Source organism: Chroicocephalus ridibundus, chromosome 7, assembly GCF_963924245.1.
Source record: "Chroicocephalus ridibundus chromosome 7, bChrRid1.1, whole genome shotgun sequence".
In the NCBI taxonomy this organism is placed as follows: Eukaryota; Metazoa; Chordata; class Aves; order Charadriiformes; family Laridae; genus Chroicocephalus; species Chroicocephalus ridibundus.
The window spans coordinates 36,247,124-36,263,340 of record NC_086290.1 but is presented as its reverse complement, the minus strand read 5'-3'; the positions used below and the strand labels follow the sequence as shown (position 1 = coordinate 36,263,340).

The window sequence follows — 16,217 nt, the reverse complement described above, 5'->3', positions numbered from 1 at the left end:
GCCTCCTCCCTGAAACAGTAAGTTTTGCAGACTAATATTTTTAGTCAGGACTCGAGAATGGAAGGAGAGGGGAAGAAACAGCTTGGGGGACATCTTGGGATCCTGAGCTTGCCTCTTTCTCTGGCTTATAAGATAGCGCAAAGGCCGACATTCATGAGTTGAGTAAACATTTTTCTTTCTTGCAAAACATGCTTTCTCAGTTTTGTTAGGATTACAGGCCTGCTCGTCCTTGTAAATGTGTGATTGTGATGGAGAAAACGTTTAATTCTAGCCCTGCAACTGATGGCTGTGTGTGTGGCGTATCCTTAAGTGGGTATTTGAATTAATTCTTACAGATGCTCAGTATCTGCATTTCCAATGGTTTTACTGGATAGCATTGTAATGCTCTTAAAACACTGCACATGGGATTCGTTTCAGCATCTCTAAAACTGGATAAAGCATGGCCAGGGGTATTGTTTGAATTAAAGCTTAGTAGGACAAACAAACCAGGCATATCTGAAAGCGAAATGTAAACATGATGCTGGGGTTCCTGGTTAGCACTTTGTGGCTTCGGGAAGTTGACAGCTGTTACATAAAGGTTAAACGTGCATTCTTTGGTCTGTCAGTAAAATTAAGCCTGCTAAAGACTATGTGGCACTCTAGAAGACAAGAGTTTAACTGTGTGCCTAAACAGAATATACACTTCCATATAAATATGCTTTCAGGACTATTTAAAGTATTAGAAGTGTGCTGCCGTCCAATAAAAAATGCAGATGGAGCTAGCAGATTTTGGAAAGTGCCTGACTACATTCAAATGGGCCAGAGATCTGACAAGTATCTGGAAAGCAAAGCACTGGTGTTTGCGTTGCTGAATAACAGCAGAGGGTGAGAAAGAAAATGGTATAGGTACAATGGGGACATGAACTGAAGTAATAAATGCTTGACCTTTAAATTTCATCTTTGCCAACTTCTCAGACTGCTTTTCCCAAAGAGTGACATGGCTGTGTTTTATGTTATGCTTTTATTTGTCATATTTGTAGTTAGTTACAAGTAAAAATGATTGAAATCCATTGTAGTTAATACAAAATAAAAATATAGCTGCACGAGTTATGCCATGATTTTTCTTACAAACAGTATCTCCTATATGATACCATACACTTAAGAGCTTAACTCTTAATAGTACTCGCCTACACTAAGCTCTTATTGACTGACTTCCAGTGTGATTTACTGGTTACAGATATTACCCCCGTGGAGTAATATCTGTTAATCATCTCATAATGGTATTTTTGCTGTAGTTTTTATTTCTTCTGTAATTTGTGATTCTAAATACAAGTTGAAGGAAGCAACCTTTTAGTGCAATGTTAAGTATCAGTAGAATTTTATATATATATAAAATAAAAATAACCCACTGCATAAACAAACAAGGATGTAAGGTAACTGTTGTGGGTATTGTGCTTCCCTTTCCTTCCTTCCGCCTTACCTTTGTTACAAAGTGACAGGAATGAACATTCATAGTGAACAAACTACCCTGTAATCTCTCATTTTCAATTAATTTTGAAAAATTACAGACTTGTAATTTTGAGAGAAGTTAGGTGGCTGTGATGAAAGTTATTAGCAGAGAATCAAATCCTGTGGCTTTGCAGACTCATCCTTATGTAAACTCATCCCTGCCATGAAGTTCACTCCATAACACATTGTTCCCTTTAGAAATGCCTAAAATAATATTTCACCTTTTTGAAAAAATTGTCCTTACATCCCTGTAATTATCTAACTCTTCTGTTTAGATATAGCTCTATATATGAAATAATTTGTAAAAAGATAAATTATGCTATTTTCAAAATACTCTGAGATACAAAGTTGTGCAGGTGCAAAGTTTGACAGTATATTGCTATAAAGACTAAGAATTAATTAATTAGTGTTATCTGAGTATATATTCTTTAAGCTGGGAGTATAGTATTATTATTGTGGGGTTTTTTTCCTTTTTTTACATTTCATAGCATTTCATACTTTCTTCAGACTATCTCCATGTTTGTATCAAATTCCTTCTATTTTTTTTTTTTTTCAATTTCTGATCCCTTAAAGGTGCAGTAACTGATCACACATTCATGCTTGTCACTAGCGTGCTTCCATAACTCTGGTAGATTGAAAAACATCTTTTCATTTCCCCCTAAACACAGTCATTTCTTCTAAGTGAATAGCGAGAGATTACTGGCAAAAATCTTTCCCCCACTGAAATGGATGGAAGAAACTTTTCAGCTTCGCCCTCTAAGTACTCTGCTCTTTTAGTCTTACAGTGTCGTGGAGCAAAGCCCCAAAAAAACTATACGTATCCGCACAGTTACTGAGGCTGTTAGTCTTCACAGAGCATAGCAAGGAAACCGAAATCAAATGTTCTCATTGGTATTTCTACATTTACATACAAAACTACTCACAGTGCTGTGAAATACTGAGAGATAGGAAAACAGAACAAAAATGTCTGGTTTTTGACTACTCTCCACGCATTCCTCTGACCTAACCAGAAGAAAGGCAGCTGACCAGCTTGCTTCTACTAGACATACTCTTTTCTGCTAGTCTCTTACACCAGCTGACAGCATCTCTAAACTAATAAACACCAGTGACTCGGCCTAAAACAGAGCACGTTGCAGCCTGTGTCATGGACCTTGTTCACTCTCCATTCCAACACGATGCAATAAATTACCACTGCAGAGAAAAGGATGGAAGAAACTGAATTGTTACTACCACCTGTGTAGCAGAAACCAGTTACTCGCCTAAGTAAAACCGTGCGTATCTGGAAGGCGAAGGAAGGCTCGGGTCAATTACGCTGTTTGGTCTATCTGCAGGACAGCTGCTTGGGCTGTTTCTTCATCAGATTGTTCCATTTCCCCGCCGACTGGGTTGTTTCTTTCATCATACAGTTTCTGGCTAGAAACTTCTAGAGGCATCCTATACTCTTCATCATCTTCAACAATGGACAGCTCGATGTTGTTGTTCATCATGGCGTTCCCTTCCATTCTGGCTTCCTTCTCTAGAGAATCGGCTACTGCTTTGCCCTCCTCGGTCAGTGAGGTGGTAGGTGTCATATCTGAGTGCATGTCAGCAAATGACATTTCATCCTCATTCTCAGCTTGGTCGTTGCTTGTAGTTTCCGTTGGTCTGTCCTCAGCTTCAGCAGGGCTATCTCCTTCACGGACTTTCTTCACGTTGAATGTGAGGGGAGATACTTTGAAAGCCGAACTCTTGGAAGAGGAGGATTTCTGATGATGTACAGTAAGTGATTTCTTGATCTTTTCTCTCCGTTCAGGCGAGACAATCTTTGTGCTGATCTTGTTCATCTTCTTCTCGATGTTTTGGCGGGAAAATGCTTTCTTGAGGCTGTCTACCTTCTTCAGGCTGGATCTTTTAATTTTCTCAGCTCTTGATTCTTCTGTTTTCTCCTCTGCACTGTCATCCATGTCATCTTCCTCATGAAACATTTCATCATCTGAACCCAATTCCACTGTGTGCAAGGTTTCTTCCAGTGTCTTGTTCTCATCCACAGGCTCCTCTTTTCCTTCTGTAATGCTGGGAATAGGCTCTTTTGCAAAAACACTGGCAGGGATCTCATTTTCCTCCTGAAAGAATTGACAATATTTGAGTTTCATAGTTCACAGGACACAAATTTAATAAACAAAGCACAACCCTGAACAATTACTTTTTTCCCCCCCATGATGAGATGAAGGATGCTGAACATTTCTTGTTGTTTCAGTATATTTAACCAGTAACAAGCCACTCAAAGCCCACTGAACCATTATCTGGTACAGTTTAAGACTAATGAGGTGTCAGCTGTAAGATTTCTCTTTCAGAGTGACTTGGAATGTATACAGAATGGAAATCCCATTCTTTGTCATTTAAATTAGATACTCTTTAATAAGACTTTAGCTGTAAAGTTGTACACCTATCCCTGGGCAGAAGGGATCGTATGGTGACTAAGGACGTCATTCTGTGGACCCCTGCGTAGGCCTATAGAAGTCACGTAACCCCCCAGAGCTTTCAGTTTCTCTAGCCAAAGACTGGGAATATCTCTGCAGAGATGTTGGTTGCATCTGAGAGGTAGCTTAGATGGCAAATGCAGTTAGCACTTTCACTGTGGTTCAGAAAAATCTATGTTGCTGTTAAAAATGTATTGTTGACACTGAGAAGCCATGCAGCCCATGACGTTTAGAGTATGTGCTATTTTACAGCTCTTTACAGGAAAAAAACATCAAATTTGGTTGGTAAATTGGTAAATATTAAAAATATGGGCAGGAAAACTCCTTGAAAAATAATAATTAAAAAAGTTTACGGCATACAAAAATAAAAACAGACATAGAAAACACTAGTAGTCACTTCTAGCTAAGAGGAAAATGATTGCTTTTTAGAAACAAAACCAAGAAAGGGCACGGAAAGAAAGAAGGTATCTGAAAACAAAACAGGCTAAACAAGGGCAGAAGCTGCAACTGGTAACGAAGGACCTCTGTGACTACCAAGCGCAGCAGCTCTGCAACCCCAAGCAGTTCAGAGGCAGCACAATGAACACTCTGTTCTGCGGTAGGTTTTGCCGGCATCTGTCCACGCAAAGAAAACCAGGCTCCTCACACACTCCCTTTTCTTTTCAGAATTGTTATGCCTTAGATCTGCGTGTTCTCTATTTATTACCTTTTTATCACCTTCAGGCAGAGTGCATGCAATATCACCTACTGTTTGGGATTTGAAGGATTATTTTTTTTTGCCCCCCTTTGCCCCCCCAATTCATCTTTAGATACGGGAAGCAGTAAGTGCTGAGTGAAATGGTTGTAATAGTCTCAGATCTGTCCCTAGTGGGCCTGAGTGTACAGTTAAGGGGAAAAAAGGCCACATACACTTGGAAGTTCACACTCGTTATTTCAGGACTGAGCATACAGTTGTGATCACTGGAGAGAATAGTGTCGAGTTAAATTTGCTGTCATGACTGTATAAGGATGTCTTTATGAATATACCACAGTACCTTGTATGTGATTGCTTTTAAAAACAAAATACTAGTTGTAATACTACCTTGTAGCGCTTCTGGAACTGAAAAATACACACATGGGCAGGCAGGATCATTTTATACCATATATACACAGTATATAATCATATATACTGTGATTCAAGTGTGTTGATGAGTATCCCTTGGTGATAAGAAAATGAAAAGTACTAAAAAATTGATGGCTGTTTGACAGTTTGTATGTGCTTTGCTTCTGCAGTTTCCACACACCTTCCTGGACCAGAGGCCTCAGTCAGATACACTGGCACAGACAAAGCTTTCCAAGCCCTTTGCTGGCAGTGGAACATCTAACAAAGCCAGCTTTCTTCTCCTAACACCTATAATGTTGATGCAACTATCAGCAACAGTGACCAAGATAACAAAACAAAGAAAACCTGCACCAGCTTTAAGTGAAAACAGCTGTAACTGCAGAACAAATATTTATATTTTCTCTCCATTGCAGTTAATGAAATATGAATTACATGAGTGGGTGCAGTGTTAAATTATTCCCCAGAGCATTAGAACTCAGTATAAAGCATAATTTACGTGTCTTTTGCATTCTTTCCAAATCTAGGTAATCACATATGGTTTTAAGCACCTCAACATTCAGGTGTAAGTCCCTGAATGGCATAGAAAACTCTGATTTTAATGAGTAAAGATGGGTTGTAACTTTTAAAGTTTTTAATCTAGGAAAGTGGTGTCGTATGAGATTGATCACAGTGCAGTCTGAGCCAGAGATGGGCCTGTGTGGCTCATCTCAAGGTCAGTTTAGCTCTGTGCCTACAGTATTCACGTTAAACTGAAGTACTGCATGCAGTCTCTAGAAAAATACGGACATGGATTTTGTTTCAATTTTAATCAAATTTGTGACTGAGTAGAAGAGAGACTGTCAAACTATCCATATTTATAAAGAAAACAAAGCAAAACCAATATACTACATAATAATGAGCTAATGATTCAATTAAAAACAGATCCTAGGTGGTCTTTGGCTATCAGACAGTACTGGCATTCAAGAAATTACCTCTCTGCCCAAGTTTCCTGCATGGCCCTGGAAAACATCAGCCTCTGGACATCTATTACTCTGCTTGTAAAATAGGAATGACATGCTTTCCTATCTCATGTTTCTAAAAGACCTTAGGATCACAGGAACTATTAAAATGCAAATGAAAATAAATTAAGTAAAATGCTTTGGAAATACAAAGGTGCTGTAGTAGAAATGCTCTGTGGTGGAACAGACATTGCTGTTTCAAATACAACATGATAACATGTTGTAAGTGCGCTATTGATAACTTTTTGGTCTAACAAGTTTATATGACACCTATATTTTGTTTTGATACATTTTTCAAGCAGTCTGGTATTTCATTTAGGAAGACTAGAACAATACACTGAAAAATGCCAACTGTTACAAACTGCGTAACTATTTTCCATGCCAAAAAAAGTAGAACTTTGATCTTTTCTTCTTGATCTAATCTAAAATTCTGAGAAAGCGATACATCTTTTTATTTTCCACATCTGAGTTCAAAAACAGCACTTGCATTTTCTCAGATGAGCTTGACTGTAGGTAGCTAGCTCCTCTGAATTTTGTTTTTCCATGTAGGAGCCAAATAGACTTGTGCAAGTTCTCTGTGTAAAACAACCCTTGCTAATACTACTAATACTTGCAAAGTTAAAATCAGTGCCTTCCCTGTGGCTTTGACCAGCCATTCTTGGGAAGTTTCTATAGGTCATAATCTCAACCCTAAGTTTTACCAGGAAGGAAGATAAAATCTGTAACGGCGTACTACAAAACTGGACAGCCTGAGTGAAAAGGTAGTTAATTTACTTAGAAGCGCTGAATCTGTGATGCTGCATGAGGGAAATCAGTGTGCTTTGGTGTGGATGTTTGTTAGGGGTGTGCTCAGAGGCCATGGCCTTCAAGAAGGAGAAATGGCATTTTCCCATGCTTACAGCAGTCCGGGCTTCTCTGTCCTTTGTAGATGCTGTTATATGCCTACAGGATTACTAGTCTAAAACTTGTTTTGCTGCACAAAATAGGTCAAAAGATGACAAATCCTTCTAAAAACAGCTATAGCACCACCTCCTTTCCTTTGGACAAATACGTGCACTTCAGACCTGGATGTCACCAAGGGGAGGGAGGAGGGCAAGGAGCAGGCTGGGACTGCGGGCAAGGAGGAGGAAGTTGCCAATTTGCACCGTCCCCAAGGCTGGGGTGTTTTGGGAGTGCATTGTGGGTTTGGCTGCACCAAACCTCCTACAGCACAGCTGGATCAAGTCCTAAGAGCCACGTGAGCTGTTTTTGTCATTAATCAATATAAGAGTATTCTCCCTGCAAAGGTCCAGTGGGAAATGTAGTAGTTTGATAATAGCATTATCAGTTTGTAATTCTTCTGTTTCCCTCACTTGTTCATTTTTGAGTTTGAAGTTGCTTTTTCAAAAGGTTATTACAGTGACCCAAACAACAGGATACAACCAAATGGCCGATTTCCTGTGCCTTCCTCTTGCTTCATTTCAGGATGGAGCATTTACCAAGACCAGCATCTGAAAGGGGCTTGAATATCAGCGTGCTTGACCCCAGGCTGTAATTTTGACTTATTTTACCTGTCCTATTCACCAGTAAACATGACAGTTAATTGAAAAATTAAACATGAGCCTTTTTTGTCTTGCATTTTGCTTTTGCAGCTAAAAAAGCAAACAAAACCCCCACCAAACCAGAACCAAAAAGCTGGTCATGTGGCGAGAACAAAATAGAAGGGAACAATGCCAAAGCTTAACAAGGATTTTTAAAACAGTCACTTCAGTGTTTTGCTAAATTGCTGTGTCACTTGTGGCATTTGTAATAACTTTTGCATCCTCAAATGCTTGGAGTGGAGCTCCACTAAAATATGTCACCAATTAAAGAAGTATATGCAAACTAGGAACAATGCAGACAGGCTAGGGAGAGAAAACTAAGAGCATTTTAATGGAAAATATGTAAATAGCTGAACTTTTCTAAACACAGTTCATTCTCAATGTGTACGCTGTGGGAAAGCTGATGCTGGCGAGTGCAGCACGGTTTCATAAAATGCAGAGCTGGAGCTCAGTCGTGTTCTGGCTGTGCTCAGTGCTCCCACCAAGTATCAGGGACTTTAAGGTATATGGTGAATGCAGAACGGAATCACAAATGTATATTTTTATTTTCATACAGAGCTGTCTTCCTAAGCTGGAAAAGCGGGTCCTAATGAGAAACGTGCTGCGTGAAGTTTGGGATGGATTTTTTTTCAGTGGAAAAGAAGAATCCCCTCAGCTGAAGAGAGGTCTCATACATCCAGATTTCCTTTTACAGAAGTACGGCGTCAATGTGGCCTCATTGCTGCGACTTCTCCTTCCCGCAATTGTTTTTCCATGGATTCCTGTGTGGGGCAGGGCAGAAGCCCAGCCAGCCTTCTGCTTTTCCCGCTGTACAATTATCCTAGTAAGGCGGTGGCCCCGGTGACTACCAGGTCGTCCCACCTCCAGCTTGTAAGGAGACCCCGCAGGGAGGTTTCAAGGAGGTGGGCACGCAGGTAAGGCTCTTGCCCAGGCTGGCAGCAAGCGTATGGGCACGGCCTGGCGGGCACCCACCATCCCTCTGGGTGCGGCCACTTCCCCAGTGGAAAATCCCAGCTCCTCCCAGGCTCTGCTGGAGAAAGCCCTGGGTGCTGGCCACCCCAGCCACCCTCCCACACCCTGGGAAGCTCCACTAGCCGCGCTGGTTTTCCAGAGAGCCATGCTACCTTTTAGCAGCAGGCTAGTGCCAGGAGCAATTCCCAGTTGACAGCTGAATTTTTTTTTACTGAACTTAACTGCAGTGTTTCTTTTCTAAGGCTTGTGTTCCTCATCTGCATCAGCTTGGGATTGGTTAAGTTCATTTTCCCCTGCCGTGGCAACATATTTTCCAGTGAGAGATGGGAACAGAGTCAACTAAAGCCTTGTAAAAGCAACAAAGAACAGTCCTGCTGTCCCAAGGTACCAGCCCGGTGACGGGCAGTGGATTTTCCTTAGCTGCTGTTCTGGGATGTGGGGCCTGTGCTGTTTGCTTTGGGGTTGTGCGCTTTAGGGCCCAACATTAAGAAAAGGCTCGGAGGTTTAAATAAGCCTTAGCTGTGTAATACTATTTAGTGTCATGAAATAAGCAAAGCCAGCCCTCCCCTGTCAGGACTCTGCTTTACCCTTCAAACCCTTCTTGGTGAGTTTTACCGTTACTTTTCACCCAGTGCCTGCAAATCGCTGCCTCCAGGCAGCAGCAATGAGGATCTCCCCCCGAGGTAACATTAACTGCCCTGCACACACACAGCTGTTTTCGTCTTTCTGCATTATGTCATCTTAAAATGCTAAAATTTGAGTTCTGTGGAGGAAGGCAGTGTAGTTGTAAAAATAAGGCCTTAATTCTCACGCTTGGAAGTAGCAGAAATGCCACAAAATTACCTTCCCCCAGGCCACACTGGTGCACCCTTCCCCATGAGAAGCATTCAAGGTCTAGGTCTGAACCTGGAGGCAGGAGCCAGTCATCAGCTAACAGGGCCTGGAAGATGGCAGTGTTTTGACTTACAGTAACGGATCTTAAAATTACTTGCAGAAGCACAGAGAACATGTGTCTTTAAATTTACCCAGTCCCTGTAATAATTTCCACATTCTTTCTGGGGTGGAAACCACCATGCTAAGTACACGCTGCAGCTCCTCCTCTTTTGGCTTGACAAGCCTGGAGTGTAATTTGGGAGAACAATAAGCAGGGAGGTGGGGGCTTCCTTTCTGGGGGAAGCACCTGTGCACTAACCAGGCCTGCCAGCTTCTAAAAATCAAGTACTGCTCTGTTGTTTTGGGTTTGTTTAAATAGAAAAAAAAAAACAAAACAAACACACAACACCCAGGGAGCAGAGTTATCAACTGACAGATGTAACAACCCAGCCGACAAGTTTAGTGTGAGGAGCTGGTGATGTGCCTGAGCTGTGGCTACTCCAGCCCCACCTTCACTCTCCTTCCTTCCCCCAGCATGTTGTGGAGGTCTGGCTTTTTTTTTTTTAAAAAAAAAGATGTGAAAGTCACATCCTGTGTTTAGTTAAAGCTCACGCCGTGTTCTGTCCAGACCATTGCTTAAAAAGGGGAAAATATGCAAACTGCTGCTATCACTGGATGGACTCCCAGGGAGCTGAGTATTTAACTGAATTTTTAAGCTCATCCCTGAATGCGCCAGAACAGCCTGAGGAGCAGAGCAGGGTGTGAGGCTGAGTGTGACAGGGAGCTGCAGCCCTGCCCCTCTCCTGCTTCTGAGGGCAGATCCAATGGCAGTTTTTAGGGGCAGTACTCTAAGTTAGCAAAATGGACTCTTTTCTCAAGTTTGCTGAATAAAAGGGCCCTTTCTTCAAGTTTACTTAACCCCCCCCCAAAAAACACCACAACAAAACAACTTTCCCCACATATACTACGAGTTAATACAAGAAGGCTCTTTCCCCAAGTTTGCTGAGAGTTAGTAAAACAACATCTCTTTCCTTAGATTCACTAGGAGTTACTAAGAGATAGCTCTTTCTCTAAGTTTGCCAAGACTTAGAGGGGTCTTCCCCAAAGTTTGCTAAAAGTTAGCAAAAAAAAGGCTCTTTCCCCATGTTTGCTAAAAGTTAGCAAAAAAAATAAAGGGCTTTTCCCGCCCCCCCCCAAGTTTCCCAAGAGTTACCAAAAAAAAGACTGTTTCCCCAGGTTTGCTAGGGGTTACCAAAACAGGCTTTTTTCACAAGGTTGCTAAGAGTAAAAGCGGGTGTTTCTCCTAAATTTGCTAAGAATCAAAGAGGGCTCTTTCCCCAAGTTTGCTGAGAGTTAGCAAAAAACTGCTCTTTCCCCATGTTTGTTCAGATTAAAAGAAGGGTTTTCTCCCAAGTTTGCTAAGTTAACAAAAAGACAGCTCTTTCCCCAAGTTAGCTAAGAGTTAGTAAATAAAGTCAGCTCTTTTCCCAGGTTTGCTAAAAGTGGGCGTTTCTCTTAAATTTGCTAAGAATCAAAGAGGGCTCTTTCTCCAAGTTTGCTGAGAGTTAGCAAAAGACTGCACTTTCCCCAAGTTTGCTAAAAGTTAGTAAATCAAGTCAGCTCTTTCCCCAAGTTTGCCAAGAATAAAAAGCAGCTTTCCCCCCCCCCCCCCCAAGTCTGCTAGGAGTTGACAGAAATGCGCTCTTCCCTCGAGTTTGGGAGCGATCTCGGTGGGGCCAGGGGACGCAGGGCTGGTGGTGGGGCCTCTCACCTGGAAGATGAGCACCTTGAAGCGGTCCCGCCGGAGCAGCTGTGCGTGATGCTGCTCCAGGCGTCGCACCTGGTCGCATTGCCTCTCCAGCCGCTCCCGCACGGCCCGGGTGTGGGCGCACACCTTCCGCGACTTCTCCAGCAGCTTCTCCACCGCTTCCCCCGTCGCCCCGTGGCTGCGGCACAATTTCCCCAGGTCTCCCTGAATACCCCGCACCGCCCCTTCCAAACCCCGCTGCCTCTGTTCCATCTGCCGCTGCTGCCCTTCCACCGCTTCCAACATCGACACCAGTTTCTCCAGCAAGGCCAGGACGGTCAAGGCGTTCACTTGCCCCCCGACCGCCTCCGACGGCGGGAGCGGGGGGACCGCGCTGCCTCCCGCCGCCTCCCCCATCGCGGCGCCGGGATGGGACGCTGGATGCCGGCGCCGCTCTTAAGGGCTGAGCCTTCCCCCTCCCCCGGGGAGGTTTCGGGCAAAGCCCGGCCCCGGCCCCGGCACGCCCCGGGCGGCCAAAGGCCGCCCGGGGCGTGCCGGGACCGTGGCCGGGCCCCCGGTGCCTCCCCCCCCATCCCGTATCACCTCCCTTTTTTAAAAAACAAGGGGTGTATTCTCGCTCCGGGCTCTGCGAAATGCAGTAGGCGGCTCCTCTCAGGCATCAGTAGATGGCAGGAGATACCGCGGAATGCGGCTGGGGATGGGAGGGAAAAGAGCGGCCGGTGGAGAAGGGGATGGAGGGAAAATGAGGAAAAGAGGGTGTCGGTGGTGGTGGTGGTGGTCCGGGAGAGTTTGTGGGTGTCGATCGGAGTTCAAGCCTGGCGTTTTATCGGAAGGAGTTAAGCTAATGATAAAAATTAAAAATTATTATTAAACGTGACAATTATAATAGTCTATAATAGGTGCTATAGCAATATATAATAATCACGGATAACAACATCATTAGTTGGTATAGTTATTCTTCTAAAATATTAAAATATTTTTGACTATGTGTCATAATTGTAATAATTCCCATACTTATAATATATTCACACAGGGTGAAGCAAATCTCACAGCAACACGAAGCAAGCACCCCATGCAATAACAGACTGGGATTTTTTAGTAATAATTTAAATCCTCCTCCTCCTTATTATTACGGTTTTTAATAATAATGTGGATAATTATTATTCTATTCTATTCTAGTCATTATGTTTTTTAATAATAATGTAGATAATGAGTATTCCATTCTATTCTATTGCATTCCATTCCGTTCCATTCTGTTATGGTTGTTATTTAAACCGCCACCCCCGCACGCCACCAGTCTGGTGTTGCATGGGGTGCTTGCTTGGTGGAAGGAGTGCTGGGAGATTTTCACCGCCCGTGATGTGAGATTCGCTGGGCACTCTGCTTGCCCTGACTTGATTCTCTGGTGTTTCTTGGGTAAAAAATCATAGGGTTAGGATGGCTGTTTTGGGGGAATAGCGATAAACGGTGCGGTGGCAGAGGGACAGTGTTTTCAAGCTTTTGCGTAGCACCAAAAGGAGCTATGTGGCGTGAAGAAATACCGAGCTGTTTTATTTAGAATAATACAGAACTCTTCCCAGGTCTGATCCAAAGCAGTTATCGTCAGGGAAAATATTACAAAGTTGCACGGACTTGGGTTGCTCATCTGCATGCTGACGTTCTCAAGCACAGTCAGTTTCTTTTTATCTTCTGTTCTTAACATTTGCCTGGTAACAGGACTTTTTGCTGCAACGCAGATGTTTCTAGTACTTGGGTATCTAGAATTCTAATCCTTGGGTAGCTGCAATATTTTCCTGATACTTCAGTATAATTCCTCCACGATTTTCCTGCATCCTGTAGATTAAAAACATCTATTTGGAGTCCAAATGGCTGTGATCCTCACCCTTTTTTTTTTGTACACAGAAACCAAAATATTTTAGTCATTTTCCCATGAAAAGGAATAAAAATTAATGACTTAAGAATAATGCAAATGAGTTAGCTGTTTCAATCACTGCGTGTTGGAGCCCCCGAATGTTCTGCAACGTTACCATTAGTATCTGATTTTTTGGTCCTTGCTTTTCTTCAGGCTGCAACTTTTGTTCCTCAAGTTGTGGGAGCTTGAAAAATGCGTTTGGTGAGTGAGTTCACTTAGGAAAAAAATCGCCGAGTCTGCCAGAGTTGTCAACAAGGAAAATATGCCGAGACTGTAAAATATGCAGGCTCCGAGGGGAGTGGACATATTTTAAAGGCATTAACTTAAATCCTTTCTGTTTCTGCTGGCTCTCCCTGGCAGCACTACCTGCTACGCCCTTCCGAGGACATTCGTGTTTCCAAAGGGCTGCCGGTGTCCACCCCTCTTGGTACAGGATCCTGCCCAGCTTCCTTCCTTACTCTCCCTTTTTTTTGGCTGGGACCTTGGAGCCTGGGCAGGGAGGAGGCGTTTTTGCAGAGAGCAGCGGATGACGTTGCCCTGGTGGGGTCTAACGCGCTGTCACTGTGTGGAGAAGAGCAGGAATTCAAAGTGGTCATAGTTTATAGTGGAGATGGCACACTGTGCTGGGCTGGGTGGCGGAGGGGAGGGATGGAGAGAGGCCGCTGCCTCCAGCAGTACCACTCCTGCTTTTTCTCTGCCGGCAGCCTTCTCCATTGCAAATCCAGAGGAGCGGCAAGCGCAGCTCTCCCCGTCTCTGACTCAGCTCAGTTCCTGTCCCTTTTTCCCATGGAAGGAGCAACCCAACTCTGTCCATGCCCACCTGCATATCTTTCCTGTGACAAAATCCCATGTTTTTTCCCCTGAAATAATTTTTTCTTCAGTTTTGATGAGCTGAAGTTTTGATGAGTTTTGAGTTTTGATGGTGAAGCCCTGGCCTTGCTGTGGTCCCAGCTGCTGGCCATGCTGGCTTTCCGCTTTGGTTCGCACTTTGGAGCCTGTCTTCCTGAGCCTTTCTGCATCAACATTCTACTCTATGTGGCACATTTCCATGCTGGAGAAGATAGGCATGCTATCTTTGCAATCTATATAAATGCTCTCCTGACTCCTGTTATGAGCCTTCTGCAAAGGTTCTGCAAATTTTTGAGTGTTTAGAACACCCATCCCTGTGTGCATCCTAGGGAAAAGCTGCAATGCCCTTGATAGCCAGCACAAAATCCGAAGTATGGTTTCCTGGTTATTTCTCTGCCCCGGTAAAGCAAAGCCAGGGACAGCAGCCTTGATGTAGCTGCAAGGCCTGTCAGCACCCACCGCCGGGGGTTCCTCGGGGTCCCCATGGCTCAGAAGGTGCCGTGTTGCCCCTGTGCTCCCTGCCCAGCCTTGTCACTCGGGTCACTAGCCCTGAGGCGATGCTGTGGGGACGGGAGGGGTGATGAGACCAGGAATAAGATGGCCCCAAACTGGTACCTTTTCCAGCCAGCCGCTGAATTCCAGCTGTGGGTTTTGACACCAGCTGTCAGCTCCGATTACCTGTCGCTTTTGTAACAACGCTGCCAGGCTGGCTGAGCTGCCAGCGCTTGGAGGAATCAGAGACTTTTTTTGCAGGTTTGGGTGGGTTTTTTTTAGTTTTATTGATTAATTTGGCAGGATAGCGGAGGAGTTTTTTTGCCAAGTTACGATGCAGGTTTTACCGCTGAGAAACTTTCTAGAGGAAAGCATTTTGCGTTTATTTAGAAAGAAGAAGCATTAAAGAGATTAAATTTATCAGGATCATCCAATGTAAGTCAAGAGTTCTTTTCATGTAAAATCAATGTGTGCAAATTACACGGACAGAAATTGGAGGTTAACTCACTCATTAGTCACATGATGTTTGATGCTGGAGCATTACTGGTAATTTATTAGGCATGGAGTAATAGGCAAACCAATATGACAGGAAAGAGTGGAGAGAGGAATTAATAGGGGAAGGAAGAATGGCAGGGACGGTACAGGTCATCCTCAGCTTATTGAATTTCGTGTCCAAGCTCCCACTGACTTTAAAGGTATGGCGTGGGGCCATGAACTGTTGCAAACGCAGGTAGGTGAAGAGCTGGTTAATGAGAAGAGCTGCGGGAAGCGTGGGAGGAGAGCCCAGCAAAGGCGGGTGGGTGCCTCGAGGGGGCTGATATCTGCTCCCAGGGGTCCAGGGGAGAAAAGAGAGTACAAATGGGATGGGGAGAAGCGATTCTGTGCCTACGGCTGCAGGGACCAGTGGCGTCTGCAACCAGCGAGCAACTGAAGATGTGAAACTTGGTTGCCTCTTGCTGGAGGGTTTCTCTGAGGGCTGATCACAGTACCAATTGCCTCACGTGGGTCTGCTGCTTCTGTTGCAGTGGCACTTGTCACACCATTGGAGCCTCTGCCTTTCAGCCAGGGTTGGTTGAAACTGGCCAAAAGCTTTTGGGGAAATGGAGGGCAGGCCGGCCGATTCGTTAAACACGCACGGTGATGGAGGGAACCCTGCGTTATTTGGCAGTGAGGCTAAAAATGCTGATGGGATTTGTCCCAGCAGAAGGCATTTCTTCCCCTTGGCCATAGGCCGCTTCTTCCCATGGCACAGAGCAGAGAAATTAGTCCATCAATCCTTAACGTTGCCTTTTGATGTGTTTTAAAATAAAACTGTATGTCTGTTATGAGCCAGTTTCACCGGCAGCACCCAGTTTGTGTTGTGCTGTACAAGCATTAGAGAAGAAACGTAATAGGTTAGAGAAACGGTGACTGCTTTACCGCATTGCCTTTGGCACTGAGCAACCAGTTTGGACCAGTACAACTAACCCAGCCCTGCGGATAGGTGCCAGTAAATGCAGTGGATTATTGACAGCCTCTCCTTTAGCACTCAGATTTTGAGAAGGTATCAGTCTCCCAGAAGGGATGTAGTGTTCTGTGTGTAGGAGCAAGTGGTGGGTCAGGGAGAAGCTGCTTACCACGTCACAGCTCCTGGGGCGAGGGAGACAACCCGGGAGGCTGCACGCGCCGCGGTGGCCATGCAGAATATTTAGCACGAGGCGAGCAAGTGGAAACCCACCACCTGT

The 16,217-nt window shown here is 44.1% G+C and overlaps 1 protein-coding gene across 1 annotated transcript; it reads right to left on the bottom strand.

The window, feature by feature from the left end:
* Positions 1-2,022: 2,022 nt before the first annotated feature.
* CAVIN2 (caveolae associated protein 2) lies at positions 2,023-11,661 on the bottom strand. The gene is made up of 2 exons (XM_063341789.1): positions 11,244-11,661; positions 2,023-3,590 (listed from the first exon to the last, which is right to left on the bottom strand). The coding sequence occupies exons 1-2, from the start codon at positions 11,634-11,636 to the stop codon at positions 2,796-2,798; spliced, it is 1,188 nt and encodes a 395-aa protein (XP_063197859.1). The 5' UTR covers positions 11,637-11,661; the 3' UTR covers positions 2,023-2,795.
* Positions 11,662-16,217: the final 4,556 nt, after the last annotated feature.